Source organism: Suncus etruscus, chromosome 8 (genome assembly GCF_024139225.1).
Source record: "Suncus etruscus isolate mSunEtr1 chromosome 8, mSunEtr1.pri.cur, whole genome shotgun sequence".
In the NCBI taxonomy this organism is placed as follows: domain Eukaryota; kingdom Metazoa; phylum Chordata; class Mammalia; order Eulipotyphla; family Soricidae; genus Suncus; species Suncus etruscus.
In genome coordinates this window covers 124274277-124296293 of record NC_064855.1, presented here as the reverse complement: position 1 = coordinate 124296293, position 22017 = coordinate 124274277, and the positions used below count along the sequence as shown (strand labels likewise).

General features: G+C 59.4%; 2 protein-coding genes across 7 annotated transcripts in view; one reads left to right on the top strand and one right to left on the bottom strand.

The window, feature by feature from the left end:
• ARHGEF7 (Rho guanine nucleotide exchange factor 7) overlaps positions 1-22017 on the top strand; it is a 496685-nt gene that overhangs the window by 213592 nt on the left and 261076 nt on the right. The gene's annotated exons all lie outside the window — the stretch shown is intronic.
• MCF2L (MCF.2 cell line derived transforming sequence like) overlaps positions 1-22017 on the bottom strand; it is a 44178-nt gene that overhangs the window by 12544 nt on the left and 9617 nt on the right. For 4 of the 6 annotated variants that reach the window (XM_049778098.1, XM_049778097.1, XM_049778096.1 and 1 more), the window contains exons 2-13: positions 14039-14122; positions 13064-13178; positions 10015-10105; positions 6604-6723; positions 5245-5361; positions 4832-4981; positions 4425-4549; positions 3984-4098; positions 2965-3084; positions 2661-2852; positions 2190-2381; positions 624-783 (exon numbers count right to left, since the gene is read on the bottom strand). In XM_049778098.1, the coding sequence (XP_049634055.1) occupies positions 624-783; positions 2190-2381; positions 2661-2852; positions 2965-3084; positions 3984-4098; positions 4425-4549; positions 4832-4981; positions 5245-5361; positions 6604-6723; positions 10015-10105; positions 13064-13178; positions 14039-14122 (1581 nt within the window). Of the gene's footprint in view, positions 1-623; positions 784-2189; positions 2382-2660; positions 2853-2964; positions 3085-3983; positions 4099-4424; positions 4550-4831; positions 4982-5244; positions 5362-6603; positions 6724-10014; positions 10106-13019; positions 13179-14038; positions 14123-18386; positions 18505-22017 lie in introns of those variants that run through there. The other 2 variants (XM_049778099.1, XM_049778100.1) reach the window with 2 other exon arrangements.

Below are 22017 nucleotides of genomic sequence, written 5' to 3'. Positions count from 1 at the left end.
GGCATTGACTCGGGTTCAGGATGTGGGCTTCCATGCCAGAGGCAAAGGGTCAGAGACAGGGTGTGGATCTGAAGATGTTTTGAGGGGCCTCGCGGAGGGGCTCCAAAGTCAGAAAACCCAGCTCTGAGGGTAGCACGTGGCATTTCCAGCTGCCAGTAAGGTGGGCTGGTGGACGGCTGGGGGCAGAGCCACAGTCCACCTCTGACAGAGACATCCCATGTGGGAACGTGACAGTACGTGAATCTGGAGTGACAGTTTGGACAGTGTGTCAGTGTGTCTGAGTGACAGTGTGAATGTGTCTGTGTCGGGGAGCCCGTGTGTCTGTGAATGGGCGTGAGTGTGAATAACTGTATGGGTGTGAGTCAATGCATATGTTGAGTGTCTTCGAGTGTCTGGGCTGTGTGTGTTTGTGTAAATTAATGTATGAGTGTGTGAATGAGTGTGAGCAGGCATCTGTGTGAGTGTGACTGAGTGACTGTGTGTCTGAGCATAAGCGAATGTGGATGTGTGGAGTGTGTGATGCACGTGTGTCTGTAAATGAGTATCATTTGAGCGTGTGAGTGTGCCTGTGAGTATGTTATGGGTGAGCTGGGACACAGCCCCTCCCTGGGTGCCCCTCAGACCTGGAGAGGGGCAGGGGGACTTGCTGAGCGCTTCAGGCCGGGGGGCGACAGGCTGCACGGGCCGCGCCTGCCTGGCCGCCAGCTTCCTGAGGCTGGCCTGTCTACGGTGGAACATCTCCTCGGTGCTCTCTTGCTTCTGGAAGACCTTCTGCACGTGTTCCTGGAGGGGGACAGGGGGCCGTGCTCTAGACAGGGGTGCTGGCCAGTGGGAAGAAGCTGAGGATGGGACAGGCGGCAATAGTTTACAGGTGCCTCATGGAAAGGGTCGCAGGTGTGGCCCTCAAATGTGATCCCTCAGGTATGGCCCTCTGGTGTGATCCCTCAGTGTTAGATTATACCTTGTTTTACCCAAAACAAAGATCATCCCTGGTTCCTTTGTTTTGTTTTTGTTTTTTTTTTTTGGTTTTTGGGTCACACCCGGAGTTGTTCAGGGGTTACTCCTGGCTGTCTGCTCAGAAATAGCTCCTGGCAGGCACGGGGGACCAGTTGGGACACCGGGATTCAAACCAACCACCTTTGGTCCTAGATCGGCTGCTTGCAAGGCAAACGCCGCTGTGCTATCTCTCTGGGCCCTCCTTTGGTTTTTTGGGGGAGGGGTTTGGTTTTTGGGTCACAACCGGCAGCGCTCAGGGGTTACTCCTGGCTCTATGCTCAGAAATCACTCCTGGTAGGCTCCAGGGACCATAGGGAATTCTGGGATTTGAACCACCGTCCTGCATGCAAGGCAGATGTCCTACCTCCAAGCTATCTCTCCGGCCCCTTCTCTGGTTCCTTTGTTTTTTGGTTTATTTTTGTTTGGTTGGTTGGTTTTTTGGACCACAACTGTTTGATGCTCAGGGGTTACTCCTGGCTAAGCACTCAGAAATTTCCCCTGGCTTCGGGGACGATATGGGACGCCGGGGGACTGAACCGAGGTCCTTCCTTGGCTAGCGCTTGCAAGGCAGACACCTTACCTCTAGCGCCACCTCGCCCCCCACCCCCCATTCCTTTGTATTTGTTTGTTTACAACTTGGTTTTAGCTCAAAACAGAGATTGTCATATGTAAACCAGGGCGGGACTGGCTCAGAATAGCCTGAGCTATCTGTCCTTACTCTGTCCTTACACCTCCACCTGGGGTGATCTCTGTACTCGATAAAAACGATAGTTCTGGCAGTCAGATCACTCTTGATATGAGTACAAAATTGCCAGAATACCTGTGTTTCGTCCTCAGCCTGGTTTGAATTATTTCATGCCTGACGCTGCTTCAGATCCGTTCACTCGGGGTTAGAAACACGGTGTGTGGGGTGATCTCACGACTCGTGGATTTTTATTTTAAACCTCAGGTGTGATCCCCAGATGTGATCCCTTAGGTATGATCTCCAGGTGTAAGCCTTAAGTGTGACCCCTCAGGTGTGGTCCCCAGGCATGGCCCTCAGGTGTGAGGCAGGACAGCAGGCCCTGAGGCAGGAGCTCTGCCCCATGGAAAGGCTCATCCACCAGGCTGTGGCCCTCTGAAAACTGTCCCCAGGAAGCACTTTTTGGGGATGCACGGTGCCCTCCAGAATGCCAGCCCTCCTGCTGACCCACCTTCAGGTCCGGGGTGAGGATAGACTCATAGTCCTTGTAGATTTTACTCAGCTCCTGGATCTTATTCTCTGCACCAGTTTCCAGAAACTTCTCAATCTCCTGGAGGGCGGCCTCAGCACCATCCTGGGACTGACACTTGTCCACGGGCTGGGAGGCCAGCAGGTAGATGCCCTCGTCACACCACCTCATGGACTGCAAGCAGAGTGAAGGGGGCCGTGAGTGCCCACTGAAGGGTCTGTGGGCATCCATGTGAAGAGGAGAGGCCTGGGGGATGGGGGTCTTGGGCTGCCCTTTGGGCTGGTTGGGCCAAAGGCAGCAGGCAGGTGGCAGCAGATGGATGTGTCTGGGCCTGCGAGTGTGCAAGCCACAGGCCGGGTGCACAGAGGAGGGAGGGGAATGGGGTGTGATGGAGAAGGGCAGTGCGGGGCCCGTCGGGGTGAGAGGAGAGGGCCGGGGGCATGAGCAACCTACTGCTTCCAGCAGGCCGTGTAGCTCCAGGGACTGTCCGAGTAGTGCCTGCCGGTGGCCCAGCTCGGCCTGGCAGTGGTCACAGCCAGCCCGAAGCTCCTGGCACTTGGGGAGAATGGAGTCCACGGCGTAGTGCTTCATGCTGATGAGGCGCTCACCCTCTTGGGCCAGGGCCTCAGCCCGCTGCACAGCCGCCTGCACAGACACCACAGGCTCATGCTGGTCCCTCACACCCACCTTCACCTGCCACCCTGGGGTCCTGCTGGCCCGTGGGAGCAGGGACAGGCCCCATGAGCAGCTACCCTACCCCTGACTTCTCCTTGAAGGCAGTGAGGTCCTTCAGCAGGTGCTGCACGTGCGCCAGGCTGTTGCCCACGTCGGTAAAGGTGGCGATCTTCTGGGCCAACACATCTAGGATGGCCCTTACCTGGTGAGAGGGGCCACATCTGTGCTAGCACCATCCACAGGGCAGCACTAAAAGGACCTGAGCTCTGGGGGGCACAAGGTTTAGTGGGGACAGAGCCTGGAACTCAGGAATAGCCCGGACAGGAGCCCACTCGGTCCCCACATAAGTGAGGAAATTTCCAGATCAACATGTCTGCCACGGGGCGCCAGAAGATCTGGCCTGTGGTCCCTCTGTCCAGGGTAACTTGGGAACTGAGAAGGTGCAGGGGTCCACACAGCACCGCATGGTCCCAGAGCAGTGCCATATCCTCAGGCCCTGATGTCCCCTGCCCCACCCCCATGTCGAAAATTGCCAGAAGGAGCCCTAAATCCCCAGAGCACCCCAAACAAAGGAGGGAGCAAACACACAGCCAGGCTGGCCTCAAAGGCAGGCGGCCTTGAGGGACAGTGCCAGGGATCAGGGACTGGGCTGGAGCAAGAGGAGTTCTCATGGCTGAACAAAGGGCTGATTGCCAAGGACTCTCCTTGTACCCAGAGATGCACCATAGGCCTCCATGCCGTGAATGCCTTTTCCACCTCCCTGGCTGAACCACAGACTGGCTCCAGCCACACCTTGAAGCCAGGGTGCAGGCCAGAGGCCTCCAGAGCCCAACTGGGCCCAGAAGGGCCCAATTCTGTCTGCAGTGAGTGGCTGCAGTGAATCCCTGAGCTTACACTGTACACAAGATAAGTGCTTGCCTGAGTCTTATCACCTGCTCAGAGTCAGCTCTGCCCGCGTGGGGCAGAGGGGACCTTGGGTACCCAAGCCCATGCCGGGAGAGTTAGGTGCACTCTTGGGGTCCCTTACGGGCACCCACATTGCAGCTGCTGGCATGACTCAGGGAGAGGAGACCGTTAGCAACAGGGCACATGCGGCCTCACCTCCCGGAAATCCTGCTCGAAGTGTCTTAGCTGCAGGCACTGCTCCAGCTTCTGCTGGTGTTTGGCCCAGAACTCGTCAAATGCAGCCTCGGTCTCATGCAGCTGCTCCAGAAGCCTAGGAGGGGGGGGTGGTCTTAGTGCAGACATGGGAAGCCCTGGGGAACATGGGGAGCCCTTGTGTAGGGCAGGGGAGCTCTACAGGGGTCAATGAGGGTTTGAGTGTGGGCACAGGGGATCTTACTGGCCTGCAATTTGGCTCAAGGACCAGATGGGGCATTAGCCCTTCTCTGGTGGGAGCTGTCCCCCCAACCCAGTCACACCACAAGGGACACTGTCACCTTGCACAGGCAGACAAGGACACTCAGGTCTGGCTACACACACTGGGCAGGAGAGGGGTCCATGTTCTCACCTCTGTGGGCCTTACCCTGCACCTGGTCTCACCTCTGCACAGTGGTCTCATTGTCCAGCTGGTCCTGGTTCAGGCCGCGCTCCGTGTCCTTGGCCAGGGGCTCCCGGATACTCTCCAGGATGCGCTGCCCCTCGTCCAGGGCCTGCTTCATCTCCTCCTGCAGGAAAGCACCATGTCTGCTGGGGTGGGAGGCCACACCCAGCCCACTGGGACAGTCCTGTGGCCACGTGCAAAGGGCTGCCGCGTGGGAAACTGTGCTGTGAAGGGGGTGCCGCTGAGAACTGCACTTGCTCGCAAGGCAGAGCAGGGCGGGGGGCTGGGCGGGGGCTGAGTGGGGGCGGGTGAGCAGGGACAGAGAAGTCACATGGCCATCCCCCAGAACCTCACAAGGCCTGATTCCCGTGGGACTCCACCTAGCACCCCGGCCCACACAGCCCACCTTCGCCTGGTCCCTCTTGTGCGTGTGGGAGCTCAGCACAGCGCTGGTGGCAGGGACATCATTGGGCAGCTCTGTCTCGGCCAGCTCCGTGCCGAAGCTCTGCAGCCTCTGGGCTGTCTGCTTGACCATGAGTGCGAAGCTTTCGATGGCCTGCAAGGGGCGCAAGGTTAGCAGCCACAATCGCCCTCCACCAGGGCTCCTGGGGAAACAGGACAGACCCCCCCCATGCAGGCCCAGGCCATGCCCCGAGGGTCTGAGGCAACCGTGAGTGCCCAGCACCAAGGTCAGGTCATCAGGGAGTGTCCAGTCCCAAGGAGGGAATCAGGACTCATGGTGAGAACCAGGCCACGACACTCTTCTGGCCCATTCTATCTCCCACCTGAGACACCACTGGGGGTGTGGGGGAGACTCACCGTGCGGTGACACAGCCACTGGGAGTGGCAATAGTCCAGCGTGCCACCCAGGTCCTCGGTCAGCTGGGATTTGTCGATGTAGCCGTAGAGGTCGGGGACTGAGCTCAGCATTATGACCTGTGGGAGATCGGCCTAAGCATGCGCTCTGCAGGGCTGGGTGTCACGTCCCAAGTCCCCGAAGAGTGTCTGGAGAGATAGCACAGCGGCGTTTGCCTTGCAAGCAGCCGATCCAGGACCAAAGGTGGTTGGTTCGAATCCCGGTGTCCCATATGGTCCCCCGTGCCTGCCAGGAGCTATTTCTGAGCGCTTAGCCAGGAGTAACCCCTGAGCACCGCCAGGTGTGGCCCAAAAACAAAAAAAACAAAAACAAAAACCAAGTCTCCGAAGAACCAATTGTCACATCCTCACAGGACCAGGTATCACATCCCACATCCTCGCATGGCCAAGCATCAAGTGTGACCCCGCAGATACGTGGCTTTGGCTCCCAGGGACCATCCCAGGGACAGTAGGAGCCAGGGATGCCTGTGATATGGCTGCAGAGTCTGAGCAGTGAGGGAGGACAAGGGAAGATGAGGGAGAATAAGGGAGGATGGGGCAGGACCACTGACAGACTCCTGAGCCCCAAGTCTGTGGGAGGGGAGGCTGGGGGAGGTGGGATCATCTGCTGCAGTGCGGTGAGAGGCCAGGCGATGGTGGTGGCTCTCCCAAGCTCTGCAGCACACCCAGCGCGTGTGTCACAAGGTCTGTCACTGGTGGATGGGCGGAAGGTGCCAGTCAGCACCGGGAAACTCCATGCACACCACCAGGGAACACGAGGCAGTCCATGAAGCCACAGGACTGGAAGTATAAATCGTGACCCTCCATGGTTCTGGGGACGAGGGATACCCCTACTGCTGGGACGGGGGTACAGAGCTGTGCCCACTGGCCAGGCTGGGTGGGAGTTGCTGGGCCTCACAGGCAGTCGTGACCTGTGAGCCCCACGGAGTCCCAGGGCTGTTGTGGCCGTGGCCATGGCCTTGTCCCCGGACCTCAGCACCAGGGAGTCAGGCCTTGGGTTCTAGAGCCCAATACGGCTGTGTGGGCATGACAGTGCCACCTGGTCCCTGCTCACATGCAGGGTCGCTGAGCTCAGATTTCCTAATGCAACTTGGTGGGCCTGTTTGGGGGGAGTCGGGTCTTGGGGTCCCTTCGCCTCAAAGAGCAGAGTCCAGCCCACTCCCGAAGGGGCTCAGACACCCTGGCCCCTGAGTGAGCCCAGACCCTGGCCAGGGCACCTGCCCTGAGAATGTTCTGGAAGCCAGCTCTGCCAACAGCGTGGGAATGGGTGGTGGGGATGGACGGGGGCAGCCACATACTCACCGGCACCTTCATCTTAAAGTCATCTCGGTTGAACTTGAAGGCGAGCTCGGAGAGGGTTCTCTGGAAGAAGCCCGCAGGCCGCAGGACCAAGACCAGCTGCAGGTTTGCGGGGAAGGACGCCTAGGGGAGACGAGCTGTCTGGGTGCCCAGGACCGGGTGCTAGAGGGGAGGGGCCCCAGGAGAGACAGGCTGTCTGGGTGCCCAGGACCGGGTGCTAGAGGGGAGGGGCCCCAGGAGAGACAGGCTGTCTGGGTGCCCAGGGCTGACGTGGAAGAGGCAGGCCCAGGTGGGTGATTCAGCGAGGGGCATCCGCACAGACATGGGACAGCAGGCAGGAAAACAAGTGGCCAAGGGGCCGATGTAGGACACGGCAGGGATTTGGGCCGAGGTGGGCGCTGTTGAGCAGGAGGGAAGTAGCTGCGGCTTTGTGCCCACCATGCTCTGGCACTTGGACCATAGATGTGTCACTTTCATGAATCAGACAACAGGCAAGGGGATCAGGGATGCGGGGATGGTCGGAGTCCCCAGCCCTTGTGACCAAGCGTTCTGCTCAGAGCACATCTGTCCACTCAACGTGGCCTGGATGCTGACCCAGAGTGATCAGGGCACAAAGCCATCGCCAGGCGCTGGGTTGGGGACCCACGGAGCCCAGAGGAGGTGGGGGCAGGGCAGGGCTGGGCTGACAGGACCGTCGCCCCACACCAGTGCTGCCTTCCGGAACACTCTGCACTCACTCACTCATGCAGGGGGAGCCTTGGGAGGGGATGCCTGGTGCTGTGTCTGCCTACTCTGTCCCCACATGGCCTGTGCTTCTGCTAAAGTCCCTGAGCAACAATTGTTTTCCAGAAAGCTCCATGCACCCCATGCCAGGGCTGGGCAACAGGCAAGGCTGAGGCCCCCATGCCCAGACTCTCCTAGGAGGGAAGGGTTACTCAGCCAGTACCCCTCCTCGGGGACCACTTTCTCCCCTGGACTCACTCCATTCTTGCCCTCCCCAGCAGGACTGGACAGCAGAGATGCCATGCCAGGTACCTAGACTGCCAGGCCACGTCTCCCCTGTGCCTCCCGGCAGGGCACCACTCTCTGGGCCAGCCCATGCCCTGCCTACGTGCAGAGGACACAAACATGCACACACGTGCTCACTCCTGTGTTAACACATAACTCTGACATACTCAGACATAATCATAGTCTCTCTTGTGCTCCTGCACATAGAGCTCACTTGTTCAGACGTGCTCACACGCACACACGTGATCTGGCTCCCGCTCACCATTAACTCAAGCTCATGCGTGTGCTTGCTCACTTACAGACATGTTCCTCCACATGCCTGTTCATGTGTAAGCGTTCATCCATACTACACACTCACGTCATGTTCACAGCATATACTGGTGCCCATACACACAGTCATGAGATCTTCTGGTGTGCTCACACACATCTACACACAACATGCATATACATGTTCACACATACTCACATGTATGATCACACACCCACAACCTGTGTGCTCACATGCTCACACCCCCACTACCACACACTTGCTTTCACAAAAGGCAGCTGGAGTCAGCGGGTCCCTCGGGTGGCCAGGAATGCACAGACTTGGGAAAGCTACAGCCTCAGACCCCGATGCTGGGAGCCGAGTCCCTGTGCATCACTTTCTGGTTATGGACTTGGGCATCTTGCCCTGTCCCAGAGGCTGAGCACTGCCCCACGAGCCAGCAAGGTGAGCCAAGTGACGCTGGAAACTGCCACCTCTACACTGTCGCCATCACCCAGGCTGGCAGCATCCAGGAAAGGAAAAAAGCCCCCAGTAGCAGATGAGCCGCACATGTACACACACACGTGGCAGCTAAGATTAGCCCAAGGGCCCTGACATCACGCTTGGGGCTGGCTGACAGACACCCCCACAGAACTGACAGAGCGAGGCAGGAGGCTCCCACACACCCTGAGTCCCAGCCCAGCCAGGGGGAACCCTCCATCCTGACCCCAGTTCTCAGGGTCACCAAATGGGGTCCTGCTGCCCCACCCACGGGTGCACGTGGCTCCTACCTCCCATCCCACCCGGCAAGGCACCCTGGGGCAGGAGGAGGAGGGGAAGGGCCGACTCAGGTCAGGGCACTGCTGGGCAGAGCAGGGCAGAAGCCTGTGAGGGCAGCCATGCCAAGCTCCTATCTTAGTGTGAGCTCATTGGGGGCAGAGGTCAAGGAGGCATTGGAGACACTGGACTGGTTGGATTCCCTGGTAAAGAGCATTTTATAGGCAGTCTGCTGTCTCTGACCTTGGGCTTTTGTGCTCCATCAGCCTCATGCAGATGGGGCGCAGAGCACGTGGCCAGGCCAGCCAGGGATGGCGGGGGACCCCAGCTGAGTGGGGTCACTGTCCCAGTGCTGTTGCCACAGACAAGGACATCATGCAGCAGGGCCCTGTCTGGCCTGCGTCGGGGTTAAGGGGACATGAGGGCCTTGACCTGACCTCTCCTGCTGACTGCAGGGGTCAGACACAACCAGAACTCAGACACTTGGCTCTGGGCTTCAAGTTCAGGAAGCAGGGGTGATCCTATGGGGCTCTTCCCTCCCCACTTGTATGCACAGCCCCCTCCCTCCCACCTCCGCTGGCGGCCCGTGGCATATCTGTGCTCCAGCACGGGGCCACGTGAGGGCCACATACCAGAGGTGACCATCCTGTGGCCCAGATGCACACAGTACATGTGGTCATGGTAACACGGGCAGGGTAGTCACCCCACAGAACCCACCCCTACACACACCAGGAGCTACATGAGACACTGGAGCAGTGTGGCAGGAAGGGCGGCTGTGCAAGGCAGCACCAGCAACACAGCCTTGAGAATAGGTACCATGTACATGCATACATATGTTACCCAGACACATATATGCTTAAGCTCATAACACAGCACATGCACACGTGCCCAACACAAACAGAACACATGTACCCACATAAAGCAACATGTAGACAGCCCACACAAACACATGTACACACTGGGTACATGATGCACACAAACACACACATGTACAATACACTCAGGTACATGGAGCGACACAAATAGCATGCGTGTATGCACAAGTGCATATGTTCGTGTGCTCTCACACATGTAAAAAGCCATATATCAGACACATTTAAACATGCACAAACACACCTCACATACACAGCGTGTGCTCAAGCCCATGTATGCAGCCACAAGTACACACAGTCCTGTGTTCACTCCTGGACACAGGCACAGACGTGACTGTGTGCATAGAGACACAGATCACAAGCACACGGATACACCCCACAAGCACACGGGCACACTCCTCCTGCACGGACTCGGCAGTGCCCACGGTGACTCAAGGAGCCCCAGGGCATGGAACCCCCTCAGCACCTTGCCACCCAGCCCAAGACCTGGGACCTGCCAGGCTCACTCACCGCGATGCGCAGGACGGATGCCTTCACCGAGGTCCATTTGTCCTGCCTGCGGTCTATGACCAGGATGAAGCCCACGCCGGTATCCTGCAGGCTGCGAGCAGGGAAGAAGGCGGTGAGAGCGTGTGGGCTGCGCTGTCCCAGCCCTCCATCTGAGCCCCTCCCGGGAGCCTCCTGGGCCACAGCCTCGGGGCTCACCGGGGGGCTGCCACAAGCCTCTGTCTCCCCACGGGGCCCGTGCATTTCCCGGGCCCTTCGGAGAGGCCCGGCGCCGTCCTTCCCGGGCTGGCCACGTAGGACCCCCCGGCACGGAGCTGTTGCTCTCCGGCTGCCGCCCCCACGCTGCTGTCTTCCCCGTGCCGCTGCATCACAGGCAGGCTCTTGGTGGCATGGCCTCAGCTCTGGCAGCTGACACGGGAGCGCCCGCAGCCTCAAGAGCATCGGCAGCCCCAGGACCCAGCAGCGGCCCCTGGAGCAGCCGCCCCGGTGCCAAGGGTGCCGCTGTCTGGCTGCTGCAGCAGAGTCTGACTCAGCGCGGGGGGGGGGGGCATAGGCGGCTGGCATGGGGGAGGGCTCCTTGGCAGCAGGCAGCTGCGGGCACTGAGCAGCCAGCAGCTCCTGGTCAGCAGCCGGAACCGGCTGGGGCATGAGAAGGAGGGTGGCGGGAGCTGAGTCTGGGGAGTCCCGGGGAGGAAGGGGCTGGACAGGGATGAGTCCTGCCGGCAGACGGGGCCTGGCTCAGGGCAGGGCTGTGGGGGGGACACAGGCTTAGCTCCCTCACACCAGCCTCTGTGGCAGAAAGGTGTGTCATGCTGAGTCAGCACCCTGGGCAGTGCAGAGCCTGGAGCAGGGTGGAGGCCACAGTCCCCTGCGTGCCCCCTGGGCCCATCCGCTGTACCTCCGTGACCTGACCACGTGCTGGACGCTGGACGTCAGGTGGGATGGTCTGGGGGTCCCCCAGCACCCTGACTCGAGCTCTGAGCATTCGGCCCTGCAGGAGCCCCTTCCCAACCACCCTCCTGCCTAGTGCAGGAGCAGTCCTAGAACCACTACGTGAGGCCCCTAAGCAAAGCAGAGGGAAACAAAAAGCTCTCGTGGCTTGCAGGGTGCTCTGGACAGGAGCACGGTGCCCACTGGAGGAGCCGCAGAACTTCAGAGACACTGAGGGCCCCGACTCAGCCCAGTCCAACCCACGGGCACCTGTGAGGCCAAGCATAGGACACAAGAACTGGGCCCGGAGACACCTGGCGGGAGGACCTACCTCAGGGCTGAGAGGATGGACAGACCTACCTCAGAACTGAGGGGACGAACCCACCTCAGAGTTGAGGGGATGGACAGACCTACCTCTAGGCTGAGAGGATGGACAGACCTACCTCTGGGCTGAGGGGACAGACCTACCTCAGGGCTGAGGGGATGCATGTGCCTGAGGACGGAGGGGACAGACAGAGATACCTCAGGGCTGAGGATGGACAGACCTACCTCAGGGCTGAGGAGATGGACAGACCTACCTCTGGGCTGAGGGGACAGACCTACCTGAGGGCTTAGGGGATGAACAAACCTACCTCAGGGCTGTGGAGATGGACAGACCTACCTCTGAGGGGACAGACAGAGCTACCTCAGGGCTGAGGGGACGGACAGACCTACTTCTGGGCTGAGGGGTGAGACAGTCCAACCTCGGGTTAGGGGTGGAGTTTACTTAGGGGTGAGGGGCAGGTCTTGCTCAAGGTTAGGGGCAGGATGAGAGTGAAGTTTACTCAGGGGAGAGACTGGTGGCAAGGCAGTCCCCCGGGACTTTGAGTGAGGCAGGGAATGGAGTGTCTGTCTCGGCTGAGCTGTGACCATCGGGATCAGGAAGGTTCCACGCTGGCTTTATGGAGCTTCAAGTTCCATGAGTCAAAAGCCTGCCCTGGAGTGGGCACAGCAGCAGGGTGACTGGTCAGGTGCCCTGGATCAAGTACGCATGTCTGGGGGAGCTTTGGCCACACCAGGAGTAACACATGTGATCGTGCATGCACACGCATGTGCGCATGAGTGAAGACACGTGTGTACACTTCTTTGGACGCATGCGGAGGCATGTGCATATGTATTGTCTGTCTGCCGGTGTCCCAGCATGACTGGCGGAACCGACAGAAGGCCCCGCCCACTCCCGGCAATGGCGACTATGGCCGCCAGGTGGCGAACACTCCTGGGAAATGAGGATTGGAACCCCAGTTTGGAGCACCACAGCTTCTTTGCTCTGCGGATCACTGAGGCACATCCACACACAGGGACGCAGCACCCCCCATGCTGGGCCCTGAGGTTTCCAGGGTCCGCCGCCCAGAGATGGTCAGGTTGGCAACGCTGGGGGACTGGGGCCCACAGCCAGGGACACTCGGGCTGGGTCCACCTGCCCCATGCAAAGGAGCGTCAGGACACGGCCTTCGTGCCCAGGCAGAGGAAGCAGCGGTGCGTGGAGAGCAAAGGGCCAAAGCACCCAGTCTGTGGTGAGGCTCTGAGGCCCTGTCTCTCCACCACGCTCCTGCATGCACGCATGCGAACACACGTACCTACCCACACCTGTACACAAACCCGCCCGTCCACACACCTGCCACCTCACACCTGCACATACATGCCTGCCTGCACAATGCACACACCAACAAGTATTCCTGCATATACACACATGTGTAGTGTAACCACCTGGCCTGCCTGTACACATCTGTACACACATGAATATTCTTTTTTTTTTTTGGTATTTTTGGGCCACACCCATTTGATGCTCAGGGGTTACTCCTGGCTATGCGCTCAGAAATCGCCTCTGGCTTGGGGGACCATATGGGACGCCAGGGGATCGAACCGCGGTCCGTTCCTTGGCTAGCACTTGCAAGGCAGACACCTTACCTCTAGCGCCACCTCACCGGCCTCGACACATGAACACTCTTGCATACACATATGCATAAGTGCCTGCGTGCACGCACCCCTGCACACACATGCAGACTCCAGAGCACACGTGCACAGAAGCCAGCACACACCTGTGAGCATACATGCATCTGCCCGTGCCCCGCATGCCCCGCACCTGGGGATGCTGGTAAGGTAGGTGAGGACGTTCTGGAAGTCGCTGTCGGGGACCTCGCTGAAGGCCGGGTAGTCTGGGAAGGTGATCACAGGGCTGCCGTCCTGCCCGCGGCCGCCTGGGGGGACACGGAGCTCAGTACCCAGCTTGTGCCACTGCCAAGGCTGGGGATGAGGGTAGAGGAGGACCTGGCAGTCTTTGGGGACGTGTGAACTCGGGCTATTCCCTGGGGCCGAGGCCCTCTGCTCCTCAGCTCACGAGGGGTCATCCCTGAGCGCTTGGGGGCATGATGCAGGGTCCAGGTGGGTTTAGAGGACTTGGGGGTCTGGGACATGATGGCTCTGCTGTCAGGACCATAGAGGTGCGGGACAGGGGTGGGGTCTGAGGCCAACCTCCTTCCGTCCACATGCCCCACGTCTCTCTCACACATGTCTGCATGCTGGGCCCTCTGGTGGGCGTGACTACAACCCCTCCATGCAGCCCCCACCCACCAGGCTGGGGTAGGAGGCCTATAGGGCACAATGATGGAACTGTCGAAGGGGCAGTGGGCTGGACGAGGTCCGGTCAGAAGCTGGCCACCCCCCCAAAGCCAGAGTGATAGCACAGCAGTAGGGCGTTTGCCCTGCAAGCGGCTGACCAGGGACAGACACAGGTTCTATCCTTGGCATCCCATGTGGTCCCCTGAGCCTGCCAGGAGCGAGTTCTGAGCATAGAGCCAGGTGTAACCCCTGAGTGATGCCAGGTGTGGCCGCAAAACAAATAAATAAAAAAAAACAACCAAAAAAAATAAAGAAGCTGGTTCTGCACCGGAGCAGATAGTTGAGGCTAGACTCAGAGCATCCCTGTGCCTGCCAGCTGGGATGCCAGGCTGGACCGCACCCTGGGCGCGCAGCAGGGGTAGTAGCAGGCTGGCCACCCACCTAGGGAAGGCTAATGACTGCCCAGGCTGCCCATGGCCCCACTGGCTGGGAGACGTACCCGACAGGTAGGCAAAGCGCTTCTTCAGTTGGTCCTGGATGTCAGCTGCACACAGTGGGGAGATGTCTTGGTGCATGATTTCATCTGCAGGACAGATCAGGGTGGTGATCGACGTGTGTGCAAACCCCACACCCAGGAGATCTAAACACACCGGGAGGCCGGACAGGGAGCACTGGGGCCGGAGCTGGCCGTCACCACCCTCCTCAGCTCGCCCCAGGGAAGGCCCCTTAGGTCAAATCTCCCTGCACTCTGCCATGCTCCTGGCTTTGGACCAAAGGGGCCAAATTTCCTTTTGCAGGGAGCCAAGTTCTCGGCTCTATTTCAGGGGTAGGGACACAGCCAGCAGTGGCCAGGGCAGTTCACGCATCAGGGGGACCCTCGGCTGCTGCATGCAAAGCCCATGTGCCAGCGCTGTGTCTCAGCCCCTGATGGAGTCTCTGGATGGCATGCCGTTTCTCCAGGATGGTATGGGGGGGGGGCTCGCCCTATCTGCTCTGAAACACCCACAGGAGCCTCCCCGGGGCCTTTCCACTCCTGGCGTCAAGCTCGAGCCTGCTGCCTGCCCACATCCAGGTGGATCAGTGGGAGCGACTGGGAATCCCTGTGTGGCAGGATCTAGCTCTTCCGGTTCTGCAAAAAGGCACCAGTGCGGGGGGCCAAGCGGCCCCTCATGTGCCGTGTCCCTGGGCCACCACTGCCGCACCCTCTGGCTATACACACAGCACATGGGCATGAGGGACAAAGGTGCCTCGGGACCCTTGGCCAGGAAGTATGAGGGCCCAGGTCTGGGACACAGAACCCCTTGAGGTGCAGGGACGAGGCCCAGCTGGGCCATAGCCACATACAGTCGCAGAACGACAGAACCAAGCTCTGGAGAGACCATGTGTGGGCAGGACCCACGTCCACGTCGCTGCCCGCTCAGGCAGGCAGATTTTCTGGTTCATGCAGTGGTGGACCCAGGACTGAAGGCTGGGCTAAGATGTGGAGACAAGGACATTCACATGGTCATGAACTGGCATTGAGAGACCCTAGATCCCTATAGGGGCACAGACCTGTCAGGCCTTGATGGAGACGCTCCAAGGCCCCGGGGACAGTAAGGGGACGTGGCCCCAGGAGTCAGGGTGTACAGTATCTCCCTCTCATGGACACAAGTCAAAGCCCCAGAACTTTCCGGGAGGCAGGCAGGGTACCTGGACCCAACCGAGAGGCACGGCCAGGGGCTTGCCAGACTGGCCTCTACTCCGGCCCAATGTACCCGCACACGACACACACGACTCCTGGTGTGGGCCGGGCCGGGCCGGCTCAGCTGCCTGCACTTCCTGCTGGGCCACTTGGCCACCACCTCTCCCATGGCTCTGGCCATCCGGGGATGGGGTTCCTGTGTGTGTATGGGGTGCTCAAGAAGGAGCGACCCCGCCCCGCAGCCCCTCAAGGGTGGCTCTGTGCACATACAAAGCCCCACACATGAGCACAGACCCAGCAATTACCCGGCCGGGACCGGACATAGCGGTGAGGGGGCCGGGCGGTGCCCACAAGGCTCCCTAGTGTTCCCGAGTCCCTTTGACCCAGGAGGGCCATTGGGGGCAGCCCAGCTCCTCGCCTATCATCCATTCCCACGGACCCACACTCCCAGGCCCAGCCATGACATGACCCTTGACACGGTCTACAGACACTAAGACATCTCATCCTGTAGTAGAGACCTGCCCCAGGGTACGCCTCATGTGGCGGGTGATGGCTAATGGAATCGGGGCACTCAGGGTCCAGGTCTCGCAGGGGTCTGGGAGATGCTGCAGATGAGACTCCGCTCAATGCCCGGCTCAGTGCCCTGCTCAGTGCCTGTCCTGTCCTCATGGTAGCCTTGCCAGCCGCCAGCAGCTGCTGGGGACCAGCTCCCAGGTCCTGAGGATGCAGCTGCCACCATCCATGGGCTCCAGGGCGGAGGGTTCTGAGAGCCTGCTCAGGACAAGGGCTCTGAGCCCAGAATGGCTACGAGAGGCTCATCGGGCCCCAGTCGGTAGAGCGGCATCCTTCAAGGCCCAGCCATGTAGAAAGAAGACCGAGCTATGTAGACAGAAGGTCTGGCTGTGAAGATGGCCCAGCCATGCGGACAGAAGGTCCAGCATGTAGATAGAAGGCCTGGCCATGTAGAAAGAAGGCCCAGTAGTGTAGACAGATGACCCACTTTTCAGAAAGGAGCCCCCGGGGCATGACACAGAAACGGGGCCCTGCAGTGTCCTCACACCTCAGGACAGGCCTCCAACTGAACAGACCTGCTGCTGGGCTGCACCCTGAGGAGCCCCTGGCTCCTCTAAGGAGCTTCTGTAGCCTCGAGTCCTTCTTAGCACTCTGGTGTTGTGAGCTCGGGGCCACTCAGAGAGGCCACCTGCAGAGCCTCTGGAAGCCCAATCCTGGAACACAAGATCGTGCGCCAGACCCTCACATCAACCCCATATAGATAGGTCCCTGTGTGCTGGATCCTGCACATTGAGACACGACATACCAGATCCCCACATGGCCAGGTGCTGGCATGGCTAGATGCTACACCCAGATCTTGCCCATTAATCTCTGCATGCCCAGATTCCTGTAAACCCAAATGTTCACATGCTCAGATCCTCACTTACTCAGGTTCAATGAACTCATTTTGCTACATGCCTAGATCACTGCCTGCCCAGATCCCCACACACCCAGATCCCTTCACACAAGATCCCACAGATCCCTGCACAGATCCCCACATACCAGATCCCTAAACACCAGATCCCCACACATCAGGTCCCTGCACACCAGATCCCACAGATCCATGCACACCAGATCCCCACATACCCAGATATCTGCATATTAGATCCCACAACCAGATCCCTGCATATCCAGCCCCCCAGCCCCCGCACACTCAGCGCAAGTCCACATCTGTGTGCTCTGATGTGCGACCATGTGCTGAGATGCAGGCTAACGTTTCTCTCACACGTGGCACAAGGCCCACATCCATACAAATGCGTCCCTTGACACTGCTCACAGCAGAGCAGTGAGCAGAGAGGCACACGTGAGCCTACAAAGACTTTTCTCTCAAATTGTTCTTTTGCTCACTCAGAAGCAATCCTGTCACTACACACGCCAGCATGCACACACAATGTCTATGCAGGACAGAGAGCTCAGTCGTTCTGCCTCCTGCAGAACCTGTTGGGTATGCTGACCCCCCAGTACACCCTGAACCCAGCATGGCCACTCCTGCTCCCCACAGCACCCCATACAATGGCATCCTGCATCTGACTTGGTCCAGGGATCTGAACCACAGCCAAACAAAGCACAGAAATACAGACCTCACGGGAGGGACGAAAGAAAAGAAAGGAAGCTGTGGCTGAGAGGGAAGGAGGGGAGGGATGAAGAGACATGAAGGAAGGCAGAGAAGGAAGGAGGAAGAGGAGGAGTAGGAAGGATGGAGGAGGGATGGAGTACGGTGGATGAATAGAGGACAAAGATGGAGGAGAGAGGGAGTAAAGGATGGAGATGTGTAGATGGTGAGGGTGAGGGAGGGATGGAGGATGAGGGAGGAGAATGGAGGATGGAGAGGAAGGCTGGAGGAGGAGGAGGGCTGAGGGGGTCTCAGGACTGGTGGAGGGGGCCAGGAAGTGACCAGTCCCACACAGGACCTACTGACATCACAAGTGACATCTGACCCCGACTCTAGTGGCAGAGCCCAGCAGTCCTGGAGCAGCAGATGAAGGAGACACAGCCGGGTCAGCAGCAACTCCTGCAGGGAGGGAGCCTCATGGGCTGAAGGTCTGCAGCTTGGGAAGCCTGGCAGAGACACCCCAACACCCGCCCGGGAGCTACACTCTGATCCCACCTGGGAACTGCGCCCTGACACCTGCCTGGGAGCTACACCCCAGCACTCACCCACGTATGGCAACGAGCAACCAACACACCTGCTTCTGGGGCAAAGGGAGCCTCTTACCGACCTCAGAGTGGGGCACAGACGGGTCACAAGCAGGTGACCCCAAGCATAAGGCGACCCCAGAGCAAGTGCAGGTGACTGACTCCGAGCACATGAAGAGAAATGCCTGAGACTCACAAAAAAGGGCCTGGTCCAATCAGAGTGGTGGGCACATGGCCACCCAGGAGGGCACCGTCCCGTCCCCCACAGTTGGCACAGCCCTGAGCAGGATGGAGTGCGACAGTGGACGGACAGGGCATCTGTGTCTAGCAACAGCTGCCTCCTGGGAGGCCAGGGTGTTGATGCAGTTCAGAGCACACAGTGTCCCCCACCTGTCCCCACATCCTGCCCCATACCTGTCCAACACTTGTTTCCCACACACCTATCCACACACACCTGTCACACACACTCAGTACATACCTTTCCCCGCACACTTGTCCCCACTCCTGTCCTCCCAGGTGCTCATGTCTGGCTTTCAGGAGCAAGTGGGCTCGGGTGACCCCAAACTTCAGAAGCCTGGACCTTTCCTGGATGCCCAGGACTCGTGGGCAGGGGCAACCCCAGGCTGAGCGACTTCAGGTCTGTCACCTGCTGGCAGTGCCCCATTCAGGCGGGCTTGGGCGCCTCCGTGTCCTCACAGCAGACATGGCACAGGGCCCTGCTCTGCTGGGCTCTCGGCACACAGCCCCCAGGAGACCAGGCGTGCCACACCTCCTCCTGTGGCTCACACCACGGCCCAGCACCTGTGCTGCCTGACCACAGTCACGGTCACGCTGTGGCCTGGCCCAGGACCGGGATGCTGGAGCCAGAGCACAAAGGAGGGCAGCAGGGCCGGCACAGCCCCATCGCCATCTCTCAGGACACAGCCGGGCTTCTGGGCTCTGAGGGGCACTGGGGGAGGTGACGGTGGTGATGACAGACACTCAGTCACTCCTGAGCCCTTAACCCCAGACGCACCAAGCCTGGCAGAACCGGCTCCCGCAAAGGCAGCACCGCCCGGCACCGGCCCTCGGGACTCCCCCTGCCGGAGCCCTGCAGCCCTGCCAGGCGCCTCCCCCTCCCCCTCCCCCTCGGGGACCTGCCAGGGCTGCTCCTGAATCACCGCAGAAACAAACCCAAAGGGAAGCTGGAGGGGGAGCGAACAGGTGGGGGCAGCTGCGGGCTGGGGCCAGGAGAGCTCTTGAAGCTCTTGAAGGGGCAGCTGCTGGGGTCTCACCAGCTGGGGGGCAGGGAGGAGCCTCAGGACAGGGCCAGGTCACTGGAGTGACCCCAAGAGTGGCCATCAGTGGTGACACAGGACCACACACTAGCGCACACAGTACATACTGTACTGCAGATGGCAGCACACACAGAGCATGTGAGAATACATGTGAACACACACGATAGCACACATGACTAGAATACCATGTGTGAGTACACAGCTGCCTATGTGGGCGAGACACATGAGCACATGCATGGGAGACCACACATGGTGCACATGGGGACATATCCCTGCCCATGTGAGAACACACATGAAAATAAATACATGAGCATACAGAGCACATGTGAGCACTCATGAGAACATACATGAAAGCCCGCATGGGAGCACACCTGGTTCTCTGTGGAGGTGCAGCCCCAGGTCAGGGCAGCCTTAGGGCGGCCCTCGGGGAGCCTGAGGTACGATGGCTCTTCTTGGATGGGCCCCCAAGGACTTGTCCTGCCCAGGAAGCCAGGCCCAGCCTCGGAGAGATGCAGGCAGTGCTGGCTGTGCCAGCTGCATGGAGCAGTTGGGAACCTGGAACTGTCCCTGTACCCCGAAAGCCTGGCAGGCCCAGGGAGAAGCCTGGGGAGCGGAAGTAAGTCCTCCGTCAACAGCCAAGTCACGAGTCCTGGGGTGGTGGCAAGGTGGACCCGCCACAGAGCAAACACAGCTGCAGTACAGTCAGTCGAGGGCTGTGTGGGCAGTGCCCAGGACAGCGCAGGCTGCCCGCCAGGGACAGGCCTGCAGGTGGCAGTGGCCATGCCTCCCTCACTAGTCCAGCATGAAAGCAATGGTGGGGGGCAGCATCTTGGGCCTTCCAGCTGGGAAAGGAGAGGCTGCCCAAGCCTGGGGGAAACTGGGTGTGGTGTGTCTGCAGGCCGAGGGGCACCTGGGGGCGGGAGAAGGGTGCAGCCCTACCACAAGGGCACTGTAGGTGACGGGTGAGGATCAGGAGCTGGGTGGGACCTTGCTGCAGTGGAGCCTGGCCCCAGACTATGGGATGTGATCCCAGGACACAGTACATGACCAGGACCCAGGACATGGGTATAGCAGGATGAAGGGACATGCTGGATCCCAGCTCTCCTTTGGTACGCAGAGCACAGGCCTCAGGTCCACCCACAGCATCTCAGGGACCCTGAGACTCCCTTTCCCCACAGGTGACCCCACTGGAACTGTGCCCTTTAGATCCAAGAGCAGAGCAGTGTGTGCAAGGGTAAGGGATGAGGCTGAGGGCGCAGAGCTGAGGGTGCAGGGGAGCAGATAAAAGGGTGAAGGTACAGGGAGAGAGACAGAAATGTGGGTGCAGGGATGAGGCTGCAGTGGTGCGAGTGCAGGGGTGTGTGGGTGGAATGGAAGGTAAAAGGGGTGAGCTGAGGTGCTGGGGTGAGAGAGAGCTGATGCCACGTTAAGTGCTAAGTGCGTGGGGCCATGAGGGTCGACTTACTCCCCATCCCACCCCTCGCTCAGCTCATGGACCAGGGAGTGTGGCCAGAGATACTGGTCCTTCCCACACATGCATTCCATGCCCGAGGGAGGGTCGGTTTCACCGCACAGCTCAACCCCATGCTAGAAAGAAGGTGGTCAATGTTCCAGAAAGTTCTCTCGACCCTGGATTGGCCAAACTGTCTGATGCGCCAGCAGGTTGCTCTACCTGCACCAAACTGGTCTGGTCTCTCAGTCCTGCACCTGCTCTCCCAGCCTGGGTCAAGTCTTTAATTCCGAGCCTCATCCATCAGCTCTGTCCCTCAGGTCTATCTCTCATTCTGTCCCTCAGGTCTGGTCAATCTGGTCTGTCTCAGCTCCTGGGCTGCTAACTACAAACACTAGCCAGATCCTTCTTAAATAACAGCATAAATGATAGAAGTACATGTGAGTTTCTGTTTTCCTGCATCTGTTTTGGCACAGAAATGGGTATTTTCTGCAATGTACTGCCCTGGTGAATCTATGCAAATGCCCTGGGCACCTTCCATGCATGGTCAGTGAGGACACGGACAGTCTCATCACACAAGACCCACTTCTTCTTGTTCTCAGTAGTGTTACCATGGGGCTGCCTGTCTCTCACATTTCTGTGTAGATCTCCAGAACTGGAGCCTGGCCTGGCCGAGTTCACTCCTTGTTTGTTGCAGACTTGCCCAGTACCTGGCAGCCTCCCGTCCTCCACCATCAAACTGCAGGGTTTGAACCCACAGACATGGCTGTGGACATGGTCTAACCTCTGGATCCTCCAGACCGTAAAGCCACAGTAGGTCAGGGGATCCCATGAGAGACAGGTGATGTGGCCGTCGGCCAGTGGGGGTAGATGGAAACAAAGACAGGAAAAGAACCAGAGTACAGACCCCACGCTCACGACACACATCACAGACATGTTCTACTTGACATGGAGCACGAGATGCGGGTGTCGGCAGGCACGGTGCCGTGAGAGAGGGCCACACAGGACAGCCAGGGCCTTTGTTGTTAGTTAGCCAGGTGCAGGGCCCAGCCCGTGGGTGAAGACACAACCAGCAGGGAATCCGGCCTCGGTGGGTGGCCCTGCCCACAGCGCCTTCCTGACTCACCGCACACAGCTGCCCTGCCCAACCTTCCCTGACGCCACCCGCCCCAGGGACCTGGGAGACCCTGGGGTGTTCCTGCAGCACTTCCAACAGAACAGGGATAGTCCCATCACTCTGCCAGATGGCACCTGCCAAAGGACACAAGCGTCCCTCACCCCGGCAAGAGAGGCCATGGCAGCGTCAGAGATGCCCACCTGGGCCAGGTCGGGCAGAAACGCCACCTATGGCAGGGCTCCATGCCAGGCACCGTGCCTCCCTT